We start from the raw sequence: 15,029 nt of genomic DNA on the forward strand, positions 1-15,029 counted from the left end.
GTTTTATAGCATGTCCACTGTAGTGGACAACAGGATCATTTTAGTACGAAAAGAGACACATTTGGTAAACACCAATTATGTCAACCAAGAGTGATTATTATCAAAGAATACAGGCATTTTGATTAAAACAGATACATTTATCATTCTTGAATCCTTTTCCTTGCATTTTGCAAGGATATGTTTTCTATTAAAGCTTAACACTTTATGTCCGTATCCTTTTGATTGGTCCCCTTGAATCCTTATAGCGTTATTTGAACAATGAACATAGAACTAATGTAACTATAACTAACTGATTTAGTTGGATTTTTTTTCTTCTGTCAAACTGAATCCAATCTAGTTTTTTCCTTCACTCTTCATTTTGTGTATGTATTTTCTTTTTTAGCAGTGATAGTCCTGGAAGCAATTTCTCTTTTTGGTAATGCAGAGAAACATCTTGCATCTGGTGCATCTCATGTACGTCTTGCTCCTGCAGCCCTTATTTCTGCATCTTTCTGCATGCTTGATATCCATCATCTCAGGCATGTGCATGGCTCCTAGTCTGCGCACATATGGCTCTGGTTGTGGGATCCTCATTTTAGATGGTGGCTCATACTCATCCTCACTCTCGTCACAGCTTTTATCCAGTTCCAAACTCTCCAACAGCTCTTCAGCTAGGAGTAATTTGAAGTCCAGGTACTGATGTGTGTTCTTGGATGGTCTGTGCAGAGCTTTGCTGTCAGACTTGTATTGTATCCAGGAGTTTGTGATGGCAACATCAAAGAAGTGACTGATCACACGCGACGTCCATTTTTTGGTCCTGCTTGACATTCGATAGAAGCTAAGCATGCGATCACATAGATCCACACCACCCATGTTGTCATTATACTGCTTAATTACCGCTGGTCTTCTGACCTGGACCAGGAGCTTTTCTTTCTTGGACCATCTGGTACAGATGTCTTCCGGGTCTTTCCCATGTACAGTGGATGCCATGAGCACTGGTTTGTTGTCAAACCATTTTGTGATGGCCAGCTCAGGACTCTTTCTGACCACTGACACTGATGTTCCTCTCCCCTCTTTTTTCAAATGTTTGTCTACTGGCAGCTGGCACAGCTTTGGGACACGGTTCTTCATTATAGTTCCAGTTGCAGGAAGGCCCTTTGCCAGCAATGTGTCCAAAAGATCTATGGTTGTGAAGTACCTGTCAAAGAATATGTGGCTTCCTGTTGGAACAGATTCAACCATGCGTAGAACTGCTGCAGCTCCAACTCCTAACCTTTGGGCTGGAAAGGTATTCTTCCCTTGGTAGACTTCAAAATCAAGCATCAGACCATTTGGGGATGCAAGGACAAAGACCTTCAGACCAGTAGGGTTTGGCTTGCCGGGAACATACTGCCTGACTGGACAACGGCCTGTGAATGGGATGATTTGCTCATCAATACAGACCCTTTCTGGCTTTGCAAGGCTGAGACAGCCTTGCCGCACACAATCAAGTAGTGGCCTGACTTTCCAAAGAATATCTTCCTTCTTGGTTTCCTCTGTCACAGCCAGGTCATTGACAATCTTGAGGGAGTTTCTTATCCTGAAGAATCTATCCCTTGTCATTTTGTTACTTATGACTGGCACTTTAGTTTTTTTGGCCCAAAACATTTTAATTCTGGGATAGCCAAGGCATGCCATGTGGACTGAAATGCCAAAGAAGATTTTTATTTCTTGTGGCGTAGTGTTCATACACACTCCTCTGCTTTGCAGCTCTCTTTGATTTGTGTATGTTGCTAAATCTTCAAAGACCTTGTTGTCAATGTACTGTGAAAAGTATTCACTTGGATTCCAGTCCGCCCATGTTGTAGGGTCATCTTCTTGACACACAGGAAGCCCAGGTAACACAGGTGCAAATCTGATATGAAGTAAAAAACAAAACAAATGATTAGTAATAACAGTTTTATTACTCAATGCAGCTGAATTTAAAATTGTGGAATTGTATCAAACATACATGTTGCTCCTGGCCCACAGAGGGCGACGAGTTTCCTGCTCGTCCCTGTCTGTATCTGTGTCTGTATCTGTCCCTTCAACTGAGCCTTCTGCATCATCTTCTTCTTCTTTATCACCATCTTCTATCACTGGTTGAACCTCATCTTCATCTCTCTCATCATCTGACAACTCCAAATCTGAATCTCCCTCAACTATTTGGTATAGAATTCTTTCTGCTTCAGTTCTGTTTCCTACGACAATGTGGAGTCATTATTTACATGAAGATAGTCCTGATGTCCACTACAATTGACATTCATAAATTAGCAAATATTTTAAAAGGCGCATCATTTAGTTGCTATCAGAACTAGATATATGATTCCTAACACCTTAATAAACAAGAAAATATATGATTGTCATAGTAACAACATCATAGACAAACAAAATTTGACTCACCTCTCATCTTTCCATAAAATGTGTTTGTTCCTATGCCGTCCATTTTGGATTGAAAGAAAGAGGGAGTTTCCAGCATACCCCCCAATCAAATGACACATCACTGAAAAGACCAGGATGTCCTCTGTACAGTTCAGCAGGAATTAATGGACTCACACAAAAAAATCCAAGGAGAGTGATGAAATGCCAAAGTCCACTACAGTGGACATAAGTAAATGGGCTGGGTCTCAGGAGGATATGCCAGTTTACGGCATGCAAGCCCAAAGTAAATGTTTTGGACTCTTCTGACTTTAAACTACACAACCTCTGAATGACATTAAGTAATCACTAAGCATTTTAAAGTAGCACAATTGGAAAGCATAATTAGCGGCAAACAAAATCCTCATCCTCAGTGTCTATGACACATAAAAACCTGATGGTTGAGTATGAATGACATGTGGAGAGTTCGAAAAAGCTGATTCCTGAAAAGCACTTGCTTCTCATTGACCACTGCACCTTCCTGGTATGTCTCTAACATCCTAAAAGGGAATACATATTCAGTGTGTGTTCATATATTGTACAAAATATATTGATTTCAGAGGAGAATGGGTTGACTGAGTCGAGATGGTAGAAAGGCAACATTAACTCAGCCCAACCCTAAACTAAGTAACTTGCTCAAGGCCAATGAATCTGTAACAGTGAGACTAGAACAGAGGTCTCTCACACCAAAGTCAGGTGTCTTATGCACTGCCTCACCGACCTGAAAAATGAATGTTAAACTGTGTTGGGCCACTATAGTCTTGGTCATTCTAGGGAAAGACAGATAATCAGTCTATGTTGTTCTTTTCAAGTTAAAGCTTTTAATATTGCCAAATTGAGAGTTTTATGTTTGACAGTGATTTCACATTTCTTGATTGTATAAAGGCTACATACAAATGAAAGGTGAACATTAATTTACCTGTATCATTTTAATTAACATATTATATAGTTTTATAGGAGTTTTATAGACATGTCAAATTATTTTGTAAGTTTGGAGCTACAGACATCCATTGTGGGCGTTCTTGGAAAGTTTTGAGGCTTTTATATTGTTCATAGCAATATCGGAGTTATATCACATTGACTAAATTACAGAAAACATTATGATATAAATATTGGCCCTATTGTCTAGTCTTAGTCATCACTGTTATAAAATAAAAGCCTTCGCAGAGTAGTATATTTGTGACTTCATGACATTTAATAAAATTCTAAAACAGCAGCTGCAAAAATGTTGGATTTTGGTCAGCCTTTTATATTAACTGTATCTGATAAACCCAAGACGACTCCTATGTGGCAACAAGATGAAAAATGGAATTATGGAGGATTAAATATTGTTCTCTGTTCACAATAAGTAACCTTTACAACAGCTGTTCAACATTAAGTTATAGAAGGCCTCTTACCAGCATCAATGGCTCTTTAAAAAGAGGGCCTCATTTTTTCCCATGGCGCCTGGAACTTGTCCACCTACATGCTGCTGCCACATGGAATGGTTATTTAACAGGGAAGCAGACAGGGCTTTCTCCCTCAAGTGAACAGGTGGCTTGCTGGGTCTTCTTGAGTCTGCATAAAAGCACAGAACAAAAAGCCTCAACGAGATAAGAATTTGCTATGTCATTATTAGATATTAATGCATATTAGATTAGTTATTAAGATATAAACCTATTTAAACAATGATAGCCAACATGCAGCTTAAGCATTTCGGTCCATGTGTTTGTGGCACTGGTTTTACTGTATGCCTGTGGAATCGGCAAGTTAAATTCCATATGCTTTTGAAGTGCTCCCACTGTCATACAAGCAGCATAGATTTTGACATGTCCACAGTGAAATCTAATGTTTTGAAAGATGCATTATATGAATTTTAACATGAAAAATAAACCAAGAAAATTATGCTTTGCAGAACTTACAAACCAAAGTTACAAGTGTATGTCACTTTTGAAAAGCTAATGTTAGCTTAACTTGGAAGGAGTTGGTTTTTCAACTTTTAGCATTATTACCGTATACCATTCTCTAAATCTTCGGCTACCGTTTCTTTAAAGAACCAAATGTGTTGGTTAGTGAATAGAAATCTTTATTTGTTAAAAAAAAAAAAAAAAAAAAAAGAAGCGTTCATGTTACCTGTGGAAACAGCTTTGAACCCAAATGCAGACAATACGCAGACCAGAATGATAGCGTAACAGGTTTATTTCCAGTGTCCAAGGTCGGGATGCAATGGTGAATTACAAAGTCCAAAACAAATCCAATAGTACTCCAGGATGCAGAGCGTGTGTAATCCAGTGATCCAGGGCAGAGAGCAGGAGTGGTGAATGGCAGGAGTGAAGTGGCAGCAGGAGTCAGGTTCATGGAGGTGTGGCAGAAAAAAAACAATGAGTACAAGCATACGAGTGTCACAAAAACTAATCCAATGGTGAGTCAACAGCAAGGCTAACATTGTTGTCTAAACTATGATCTGACAAGTAGTGGTAGGTTGACCAGGTATTTGAAGCAGAGGTGATTGGGTCTGATGAGCTGCAGCTGGAACCATGACTCCCGCACATCAGGCACCAATCAAGGACAGACAGAGGGGAGGAGAGCAGAGACAGGTTGCAACTAGCAACAGCCTCAACAGTTCAGTGCTGCTCCAATCCTTCAATGGGGCACCACTCCTTCTCATCTTAAAAAATACTCTTCCTCCAGCAATGTAACGTTAACGTCACAGAAAGCTGCGCAGGAAGATCATATAATAACTAACTACCTATTTGTGAACTACAAGCCTGTCTGCTGCAACCTGAACCCTAAAGCCACTGTTTCTGTTAAAATAGATGACTTATAGATGCCATCCAATAAAGCCATACGAGGGAAAGAGTTTAATGTTAAACCACAAACCCTCCCATTACAACCACAACATCATTTAACTGTAAAGTATTTTCGCTTACCTCCCCAAAAAGGCACTTTGACAATGTTTGTGCTCATGTTATATAGGTTCCCCTTGTGGAGCCTGATTGGTCAGCTATATGGTTGCTGGGGCACACTTCTTATTCTGCCTCTTCCCTCTTCCTTCTTGCCTATCTGTTTTTACTCAGTTATCATTTACCCAACAAGACAGCTGTGCTCACTCCCTTCTCAGTCTGCACGTCCTGTTCTCTGAGTTATCAGACCGTCCTTGAACTTCAGTGTCCTTGTCCTCACCACATCCTCTTCTTGTGCTCACTGTAGCTTCTATCTGACTAAGACAGCCCTCCCTGTTCTCTCCTTCCTAGCTGCACCCCAGCTGCAAAGCATAATGTATAATATGTCACACATACACACACACTCTTTGGTTAATACAATTTATACTTTAAGCCAGCTTTTACGTGACCGTTCCTGGGTGCCCTGCTCATCACCACCTCAGCCATTGTATTATTTTACCACACATGACAGCATTGAGCTTCAGATTAATGGTGTTGTCATGGTAACAAACAAACTATATACAGAACAAGTTTTGCAACAATGAATACAACACATGCGGTTGCAATTATGAAGTAAAATGTAATGAACAAGAGTTTTCATACTCAATATAACTTTCTTTTTTTAACTTTTAATTTTTTTATGATCATTGTGATTTTTTTTGTTTTTGGTTCTTTTTTGATTTTTTGATTTCCACACCAGGGGCCTGTTGCACGAAAGTAGAATGAAGATATCCAGGATAAGTGAAAAAGCGCAGCTTGACTTAGTGTGATCTGCTCATCGCGGCTTAATTGGTTGCACGTTTGCCGAGCCAGGATGAACAGGTGGAGCTATGTCAAGCCAGGTGTAGATAGCTGGGATAAGTGCACGTTCACGGCTTTCTCAAATAGACCACGTTATCGATCACAGATTTACTGATGCAGAGATGAGAAGACGCATGCGCCAAATGTTTCACCCAATGAGCAGCATCTTCTAATGGAAAGTAACGAGGAGGGAAGAATATGCAAAAAGGGAAATACGGCTCTTATCAAACAGAGAAAAAAAGCCCGACATAGCGGACCCGACTGAATGTGTGGGGGTTTAAAAATATAGCCTTTGCCTCAAAAGAGAGCAGAGGGAACTAATGTTCCTCGGGAAATGGACCCTACGGACTTTAGGCTTAATTTCAAACCCTTATTCACAACGTGAGAACATGTTTTACAACCATGCACAAATCTCTATAAGATATTCCTATTTCTATGTACAATTAAATACAGAACAATCAGAAAGGGACAACAACTAGAAAAAGAAGTAAGTGACTTCAATACACGCTGAGCATATGTAAAACAATATTCATGTTTTTTTATTCTTCTGACAATTGACCGCACCAAAATAAAAAGATGAAGAAGCATTGTGGTGTTCCCGGTGTGATGAATGTAAACTACACTACATACGTGCTGTATATAGGCCACGTTATTGGTCCAGGGATGGGAGACTTATTGAGAAGGTTATGAAACCAATGTAAGCTATAATAAAAAAACATTAAGCCTACTTATTAAGGAGTTTGTAGATTTGTGGGCGCAGTAGGTGAAATACATGCTGAATGGATGGGGTATCTGGGCCAGTGGGAATAAGTCTCAACCAATAGACAAACTGATGTAGGGGAGGGGAAGGAGTAGGGGTAAGGGCCAACACAGTCACTGGGGACACTAAGGTAGATACGGGTGGGGGTGTGTCTGTTACGTGGATGCCTTCATCATTCATCCAAATGGAGAGGTGCATTTTACACATGAGGTCTCTTCCTAACAGATTAACTGGACAGGTGGGGGACAGTAGAAAGGGGTGGGAATGAGTCTGATTGCCGAAGGTGGTGGGAAGAGGATGAGTGAAATGTTGGATCAAAGGGGTCCCACTGACTCCCATAATAGACTGAGTTTTATTAGAAGGGGGAAACTGATCAGTGTTGATACAGGAGAATGTAGCCCCTGTATCTGATAACATTACATAGGGATGGCCTTGGATGCTAAGGGTGACTAGCGGTTCTGAAGAGGAACTAAAATGGATGTCAGTGGGTGCTAATTCTCATTGTGGGCCATACTGTTGGTCATACCAATGCTGCTGGAGTGACTGATTGGCTGGGGAGGCGGGCCATGGTTCAGCTGAGTGACGTGTGGGTGGGAGTGGTGGTTGGGGTGGCCCCCCACTCTGATAGGAGTGCTGTTGAGTCTGTTGGGGCTGTTGGCAGTCTCTGGCAAAGTGGCCTGGTTGGTTGCAATTGTAGCACAGGAAGTGTGGCTGTGAGGGGGGGCCTCCTGTTCCACGCCCCCTTGAGTAGTTACCCCTGCCTCTCCCCCTTTGGGGCCACTGTTGGGTAAAAGGAGGACCCTGATTTTGGCCGGGCCATGGAGGTTGAGGTGGTGAGGGCCAATGACCTTGGGCTCTCTGTAGCAGTTGTGTGACTGCTTCCACTACTGGTGCTACGTTGGTGGGTTGGGATGGGGGTTCCTGAACTACAGGGAGTTGTTTTCCTTTAGGTTTCTGCTTGGTTAAGTCTTCCAGCTGCTTTTTCAACAACTTGGTCTGCAGTTGTTTTAGTTCATCATCCTGATTAGCTGATGTTCTCTGATATTTGGACAGATAGTGGCGGACATGTTCAGACCAGTGAGCATCAGACATGGTTTTTAGCCCAACTACACCAGACAAAAAAACAAAAAAACATTAAGCCTACTTATTAAGGAGTAACACAAACTGTCCTTTATTAGAGACAAGCAACAAGAAAATTAAATCATGAATGTATTGGTCTCTGACCAGTCTGCCATTATTATCATCTGGGAATATCGCTACATTAATATCATCTGGGAATATCACTACATTAATATCGTCACACTTAATCTTTGGAGCGCGTCCTGTATAAACCTGAAGCTGAGACCACGGACACTGTGCTGCTCATCTCTACTTTTAGAGAGAGTGGACACTGACGGAACTCGCAGGTCTGCTGGCGGGCAGCGGCCACCGGTCAGCAACCACTGGGCAGCGGCCACCGGGCAGCGGCCACCGGTCAGCAACCACTGGGCAGCGGCCACCGGGCAGCGGCCACCGGGCAGCGGCAGCACGCCAGGCAGCCTCGAGACAGTACCGTCCCACCGGGAAAAGTCCCACTCCGCATCAGGGTGCCAGTGCAACCATTTCTAACATCTAAACAACTGTAGTAAGGTTTAAATCCAACTTGTGACAACAATAGTGACAAGTAGGCTAATGCATGTCAATAAAAGTAAAGCAGAACACATGCAGAAGACAACGGAATAACTGTTAAACACATTTATTTGGGATCAGACGGCAGCTGATTTGACACATGAGACACCAGGATTAATCTTAGCCTGGCTGTTAGCCTGCTCTGGACCAAGCTAGCCGCAAAGAATAAATCTCCATGGTTACTTGGCTGGGCTTAATTCAGTCCGGTTTTGTGCAACCGAGTCCAAGCTAAATTCATCCAGGACTTGAATATCATGGCTTAATCCCTTATCCTAGTTTCGTGCAACAGGCCCAAGGTGTGTGTGTGTGTGTGTGTGTGTGTGTGTGTGTGTGTGTGTGTGTGTGTGTGTGTTGTGGTGTGTGTGTGTGTGTGTGTGTGTGTGTGTGAGTAGCCTAAGGCCATAAGGAAAAATACAAAAATATCAAAAAGAATAATAAAAATCAAAGACTTTCAAAACCAGAAAAGAAATAGACTTTAAGAGTCAAAAGACAAAAGTAAAATAACAAACTAAATACAGCTGTTTACAAATTGCCTTTAAACTACAATTAAATTGGCTCTTTCCAGACTTATGTTTGTCTACTTTCAGCCTTCCCTCCCTCTCAAATAGACCGGTAGCGCTCCCCTGAAATGGACCAAACCATTCTCACTAACGCTACAGGGGTGGCTCAAGCGGGAAGTATTTCAGAAGGCTTTAAAAACACTAATCTGATTAATGAGACACTTGTAGTAATATAAATACAATCAAAACAGGTTCAACCTCCCCACAGGATATATAGGTTTACCATATTAATAGTTTATCATTTAAATCGGATCGCTTCCGGTAACCCCGGAAGTCCCCCCGTTTTTAAAAGCCACGGTGTCAACAGCAAACTCCCTTTTACAACTTGCACTAGACGGCACCGGTAAGATGACACATATGCTAGTGAATGACTGTATTACATTTTAAAGTTAAATAAACAGATGTCAGGTTAACAAAGAACTGATTGTTGTGTGGTTATTGTAACTAAGAAATGTATAGTGAGATAAGACGATAATGATGGTGAACAGTGGATGAAGATGACAGATTGGTGGATTAATGTAATTGACGTTAGCATGCATATCACCGTAGTTTCAGCTGTTAAATGTGCGCACTAGAAAGCTACGTGATTATTGTAAGGCAATGGAAATGAATGGAGTAACGGGTAAATTTAAACACAACAAAAGGTAACAAAACCAATACATGTCTATACACTATCATATCACAATAGTCTTTGAATGTCAGTGTTCAGTCACAGAAGGTTCAAGTAGCGCATTGCTACCGTGACGGTTGCCATGCGCCCGCCCTGTCACAAACTCTTAAATAGGTCTTATATTTTAGATTCCTCAAAGTAGCCACTGTTGGAATTTAAAATTGTATATGTGCATAAACATTGTATGTGATTTGCATTATACATTTAAGCTAAAAGGTAAAATAATTATTTCAGCATAAATGAAGACATGTTGGTCATGCATTAAGTTTGTTGTTATAAGTATATAGTTGTTTGTTACACTTTTGTTTTATAATATAAGATGTTCTGGTATATTTTGTTATAACCCAGCTCTACAAATGTGTCAGAAGTTGAATTGATGAGGTTAGAGAGACACATCCTGAATCTGGTTCCAGTCCCTCTTTACAGTCCACAGCTCTGAGGGTCATAAACACTCAAGCACACAAACACATCACCTCACTGTGACCTGGAGACCCCACCCTTTGTGAATAAGACCAGGGGGTCCAGGAGCAGAGAGTCAGACAAATTTGGGGAAGAGCCGGGTTAGGTTGACTCTGTATTTGTCTCTAGGATATCCTATGTAATAAAATGGATTCACACATCCACATCTGAGATTTGGACTACTAAGTGACTGAACCCTAAGAATGGAGCAGGATTTACATCCAACACCACCCTTTGCTTTTTTTGATAGTGTTGCAACCCTTGGTGTTCTCTAAATGAGCTTAATGAGGTAGTAACTTGAAATGGTTTTCACTTGACCTGTGTGCCTTGTCAGGGTTAATTAGTGGAATTTCTTGCCTTAGTAATAGGTTTGGGACCATCAGTTGTGTTGGCAGAAGTCAAGTTGATACACAACTGAAAGCCCTATTGGACAACTGTTAGAATTCATATTATGGTAAGAACCAATTGGCTAAATAAAGAGGAATTAGTGGCAATCATTATTTTAACAAATAAAGGTCCGTCAACCCGGAAAATTGCAAAAACTTTGAAGGTGTCCCCAAGTGTAGTCACATATACCATCAAGCGCTACAACAAAACTGGCTCACATGAGGACCGCCCCAGGAAAGGAAGACCAAGAGTCACCTCTGCTGCTGGGGATAAGTTCCTCAAAGTCACCAGCCTCAGAAATCGCAAGTTAACAGCAGCTCAGATTAGAGACCAGATGAATACCACACAGAGTTCTAGCAGCAGACACATCTCTAGAACAACTGTTAAAAGGAGACTGCGAATCAGGCCTTCATGGTCAAATAGCAGCTAGGAAACCACTGTTAAGGAGAGGCAACAAGCAGATGAGATTTGTTTAAGCCAAGAAACACAAGGAATGGACATTTGCCCAGTGGAAATCTGGCCTTTGGTCTGATGAGTCCAAGTTTGAGATCTTTGGTTCCAACCGCCGTGTCTTTGTGCGATGCAGAAAAGGTGACAAGAGGATTCTACATGCCTGGTTCCAACTGTGAAACATGGAGGAGGAGGTGGTGTGGGGGTGCTTTGCTGGTGACACTGTTGGGGATTTATTCAAAATTGAAGGCATACTGAACCAGCATGGCTACCACAGCATCCTGCAGCAACATGCCATCTCATCCGCTTTGCAATTAGTTGGACCATCATTTATTTTTCAACCGAACGATGACCCAAAACACACCACCAGGCAGTGTAAGGGCTATTTGACCAAGACGGAGATTGATGGAGTGCTGTGCCTCCACAGTCACCGGACCTGAACCCAATCAAGATGGTTTGGGGAGAGCTGGACCGCAGAGTGAAGGCAAAAGGGCCAACAAGTGCTAAGCATCTCTGGGATCTCCTTCAACACTGTTGGGAAACCATTTCAGGTGACTACCTCTTGAAGCTCATCAAGAGAATGCAAAGAGTGTGCAAATCAGTAATCAGAGCAAAGGGTGGCTACTAGAAACTAGAATATAAGGCATGTCTTCAGTTATTTCACAAGTTTTTAAGTACATAATTCCATATGTGTTCATAGTTTTGATGCCTTCAGTTAGAATCTACAATGTTAATAGTCAGGAAAATAAAGGAATTTCATTGAAAGAGAAGGTGTGTCCAAACTTTTGGCCTGCACTGTATGCTGAACACCTAATCTGCTCGGGAGCAGGTTATATCGGAGATTAGAGGTTTACTGTTGTAAAGCAGTGCCTACTGTAGGCACTGCGTCACCGTTCTTACAAGATCCGCTGTCTTATTGAATCGTGTGTTGCACGTTTATTTTTTTTTATTTGCTCTCACAATCACTTACCACAGCCAGGGTTTCAAATGAAATAAAAGGCTAAAGCAACAATGGAAAGCACAAGTTCATATATGGCCAGATCTTGTGCCCAACTGATGTGGAAATTATTGATAAGGCTGTTTTTTTTACCAACTTTCCTTCCTGTTTTAGGAAGCAGCAACTGTATTGTGTTATGTGTCTGTGTTCTTCATATTTATATAGAATTATAGTTTGCTCTTATTTAAAACATGCGTCTCTGGTAGATGTTTGAGATTGGTCACGCAAACGTGCAAACACCATCTGTTTTTATATGAATATCAAATAAAGAATAAAAACCATCACATCCGGGGAAATGGACACTTGGGCATGGATTATTGTGATAATAACTACTTAAATAATAAACATGTTTGGAGAAACGATTTAAAAAGTACTTAAAATTTTTAGTGTCACTTTGATGAGTTAACCTGCAGCCGCTATAGCCAGCCACGAGGGGGCTCACTTTGACTGATCTGTCATGTTTGCTTGCATAAAGGCCAGCAAGAGTCTATCCCCACCCACCCCCAACCATGTACGGTACTGTTGGCCATGGTCTCTTTGCAAAAATGTCAAATGAATCTGCGTTAGCTAATAGGGATGAGCGAGTACAGCATTATCTGTATCTGTTTACCACATGAATTATCTGTATCCGGATCCGTACTCGGACTGGGCGGGGCCTAAACCGGAAGTGGTCAGAGATGGTCAGAAGTTACATAAGCTGTTAAACAGCAACCCCCTTACAAACTTTACACCCAATAACCCTCATTTACAATAACACTACAAAAACACTTGGTTAGTCCAAAGGCACTTTCTCGTTTTCACTTGTCCCTTCACTTGAATGTAACTATTAATATGACTGGGAGGGGTGGATTCATTAGATAGATAGATAGATAGATATTTATTGATCCCAAAAAAATGGGAAATTACAGTGTTACAGCAGCACACAAAATATACATACATACAATATACATGAAATAATTATAATTATATAACAAAATATAAGAATAAAAATATAAGAATGTAAGAACAAATATTTAAGTATATACAAGATGGGAAAAAACAAAACAAAAATGTGCAGCTTTTGTAAATATGACCCAGTCGTGCCGGTTGCCCTTATTGTAGTATTGTGTGTCTCAGAGTCTCATCTACCCCCCAGGGATGACGTGTTGAAGAGTTTTATTGTCTGAGGTAGGAATGATTTCCTGTAGCGGTCCGTGCGGCATTTAAACTGTCGGAGCCTCTTTGAGAAGCTGCTCCTCTGTTGGACCAGTGTGGGGTGGAGAGGGTGGTCAGGGTTATCCATGATAGATAACAGTTTGTTCAGCGACCTCCTCTCCACCACAGCTTCAAATGTGTCCTGTTTGCAGCCGATCACGGAGCCAGCCTTCCTGATCAGTTTGTTCAGTCTGTTTGTATCGCTGGCTCCGATGCTGCTGCCCCAGCAGATGACGGAGGAGAACAGAGCACTGGCCACAACAGACTGGTAGAAGGTCTCCAACATCCTGCTGCACACGTTGAAGGATCTCAGCTTCCTCAGGAAATAGAGTCTGCTCATCCCCTTCTTGTAAACAGCAGTGCTGTTGACCTTCCAGTTCAGCCTGCTGTCGATGTTGACACCCAGGTATCTGTAATCCTCCACCATGTCCACGTCACTTCCCAGAATGCATAGGGGCTGCGGAGCCGTTCCCTTCCTCCTGAAGTCGATCACCACCTCTCTGGTCTTATCCACGTTCAGCAGCAGGTGGTTCTTACCAGACCACTCCACAAAGTCACCCACCAGTGCCCTGTACTCCCCCTAGGCATTAGGCATATTCTCTATCACCCAGCCAGGTTTCAGCAAGACAAAATAAATCAATATTATAATCTGATAATAGTACAGCTTGAAGAGTCCACATTTGATTATCCTATTCTTTTGCACAATTGCACTTGTGGTTTTAATTGATATGAGGTTTTCATGCACAGCTGATCTTCTGTTTAGCCAGGCTAAGATTAATCCTGGAGTCTCGTGTTAAATCAGGTGCCTCTCTGATCCGACATAAACGTGTTTAAGTTATTCCGTTGTCTTCTGCATGTGTTCTGCTTTATTTTTATTAACATGCATTATTTGTCACTATTGTTGTCGCAAGTTTGATTTAAACCCTACTATAGCAGTTGTTTAGATGGTTACAAATGGTTGCACTGGCACCCAGATGTGGAGTGGCAATCGGGAGTCAGGACTGTTCCCGGTGGGACAGTAGTGTGTCAAGGCCGCCTGGTGTGTGGCCGCTGCACGGGGGCCGCTGCCTGGTGGCCGCTGCCCGGTGGCCGCTGCCTGGCGTGTGGCCGCTGCCTGCCGTGCGGCCGCTGCTTGCCAGCAGATCTGTGCATCGCATCACTGTCCACTCTCTCTGTAAAAGTAGAGATGAGCAGCGCTGCGTCTGGGTCTATGCAGCTTCAGGTTTATACAGGACGCTGCGGAGATTAAGTGGGACAATGCAGCGATATTCCCAGATATACGTACTGTATATAGTGTAGTTTACATTCATCACAACGGGAAGTCGGCAGAGCCGTCCTGGCGGCTAAACAAAATTTTCGTTCTTATTCTTTATTTGACGCTATAAATACACAATGACCTCCTCAAACTTTTATTTTGGTACTTCCGGTTACCGGCAATTTGAACTTGCATGTTAGTTAAATATTTAGTTTTACCAAAAACATTAACATTTAGATTTAACATTTAGCTTTAATATTTGGATTTAACTATTAAATATAATATATAAGTTGACAAATATTATCAACCCTCAAAAATTCATACTGTTAGGGGGTACTGAGGATTGGACCCAAAAGCAGAAAGGAGGACGGCAGACAGGCAGATGGGGGCAAACAGGAGTTTAATGTCCAAAACACAAGAAAAGCCTCAAAGGAACGAAAATGTCCAGAAAACAAGGCTAAAAGGCAAGCATCCAAAAAAGGACAAAAACCA

General features: G+C 41.8%; 1 protein-coding gene across 1 annotated transcript; it reads right to left on the reverse strand.

The window, feature by feature from the left end:
- Positions 1-378: 378 nt before the first annotated feature.
- Positions 379-2,630, reverse strand: LOC116684912 (piggyBac transposable element-derived protein 3-like). Its single transcript, XM_032510291.1, has 2 exons — positions 1,970-2,630; positions 379-1,873 (listed from the first exon to the last, which is right to left on the reverse strand). Exon 2 carries the CDS (start codon positions 1,705-1,707, stop codon positions 379-381), a length of 1,329 nt encoding a protein of 442 aa, XP_032366182.1. The 5' UTR covers positions 1,708-1,873; positions 1,970-2,630.
- Positions 2,631-15,029: the final 12,399 nt, after the last annotated feature.

The sequence above is a fragment of the Etheostoma spectabile genome, unplaced genomic scaffold (genome assembly GCF_008692095.1).
Source record: "Etheostoma spectabile isolate EspeVRDwgs_2016 unplaced genomic scaffold, UIUC_Espe_1.0 scaffold00569390, whole genome shotgun sequence".
Lineage (NCBI taxonomy): Eukaryota > Metazoa > Chordata > Actinopteri > Perciformes > Percidae > Etheostoma > Etheostoma spectabile.

What these genes read in the sequence shown, in the direction of transcription:
- LOC116684912 (XM_032510291.1), bottom strand. Translation starts at nt 1,707, where the DNA reads ATGAACACTACGCCACAAGAAATAAAAATCTTCTTTGGCATTTCAGTC.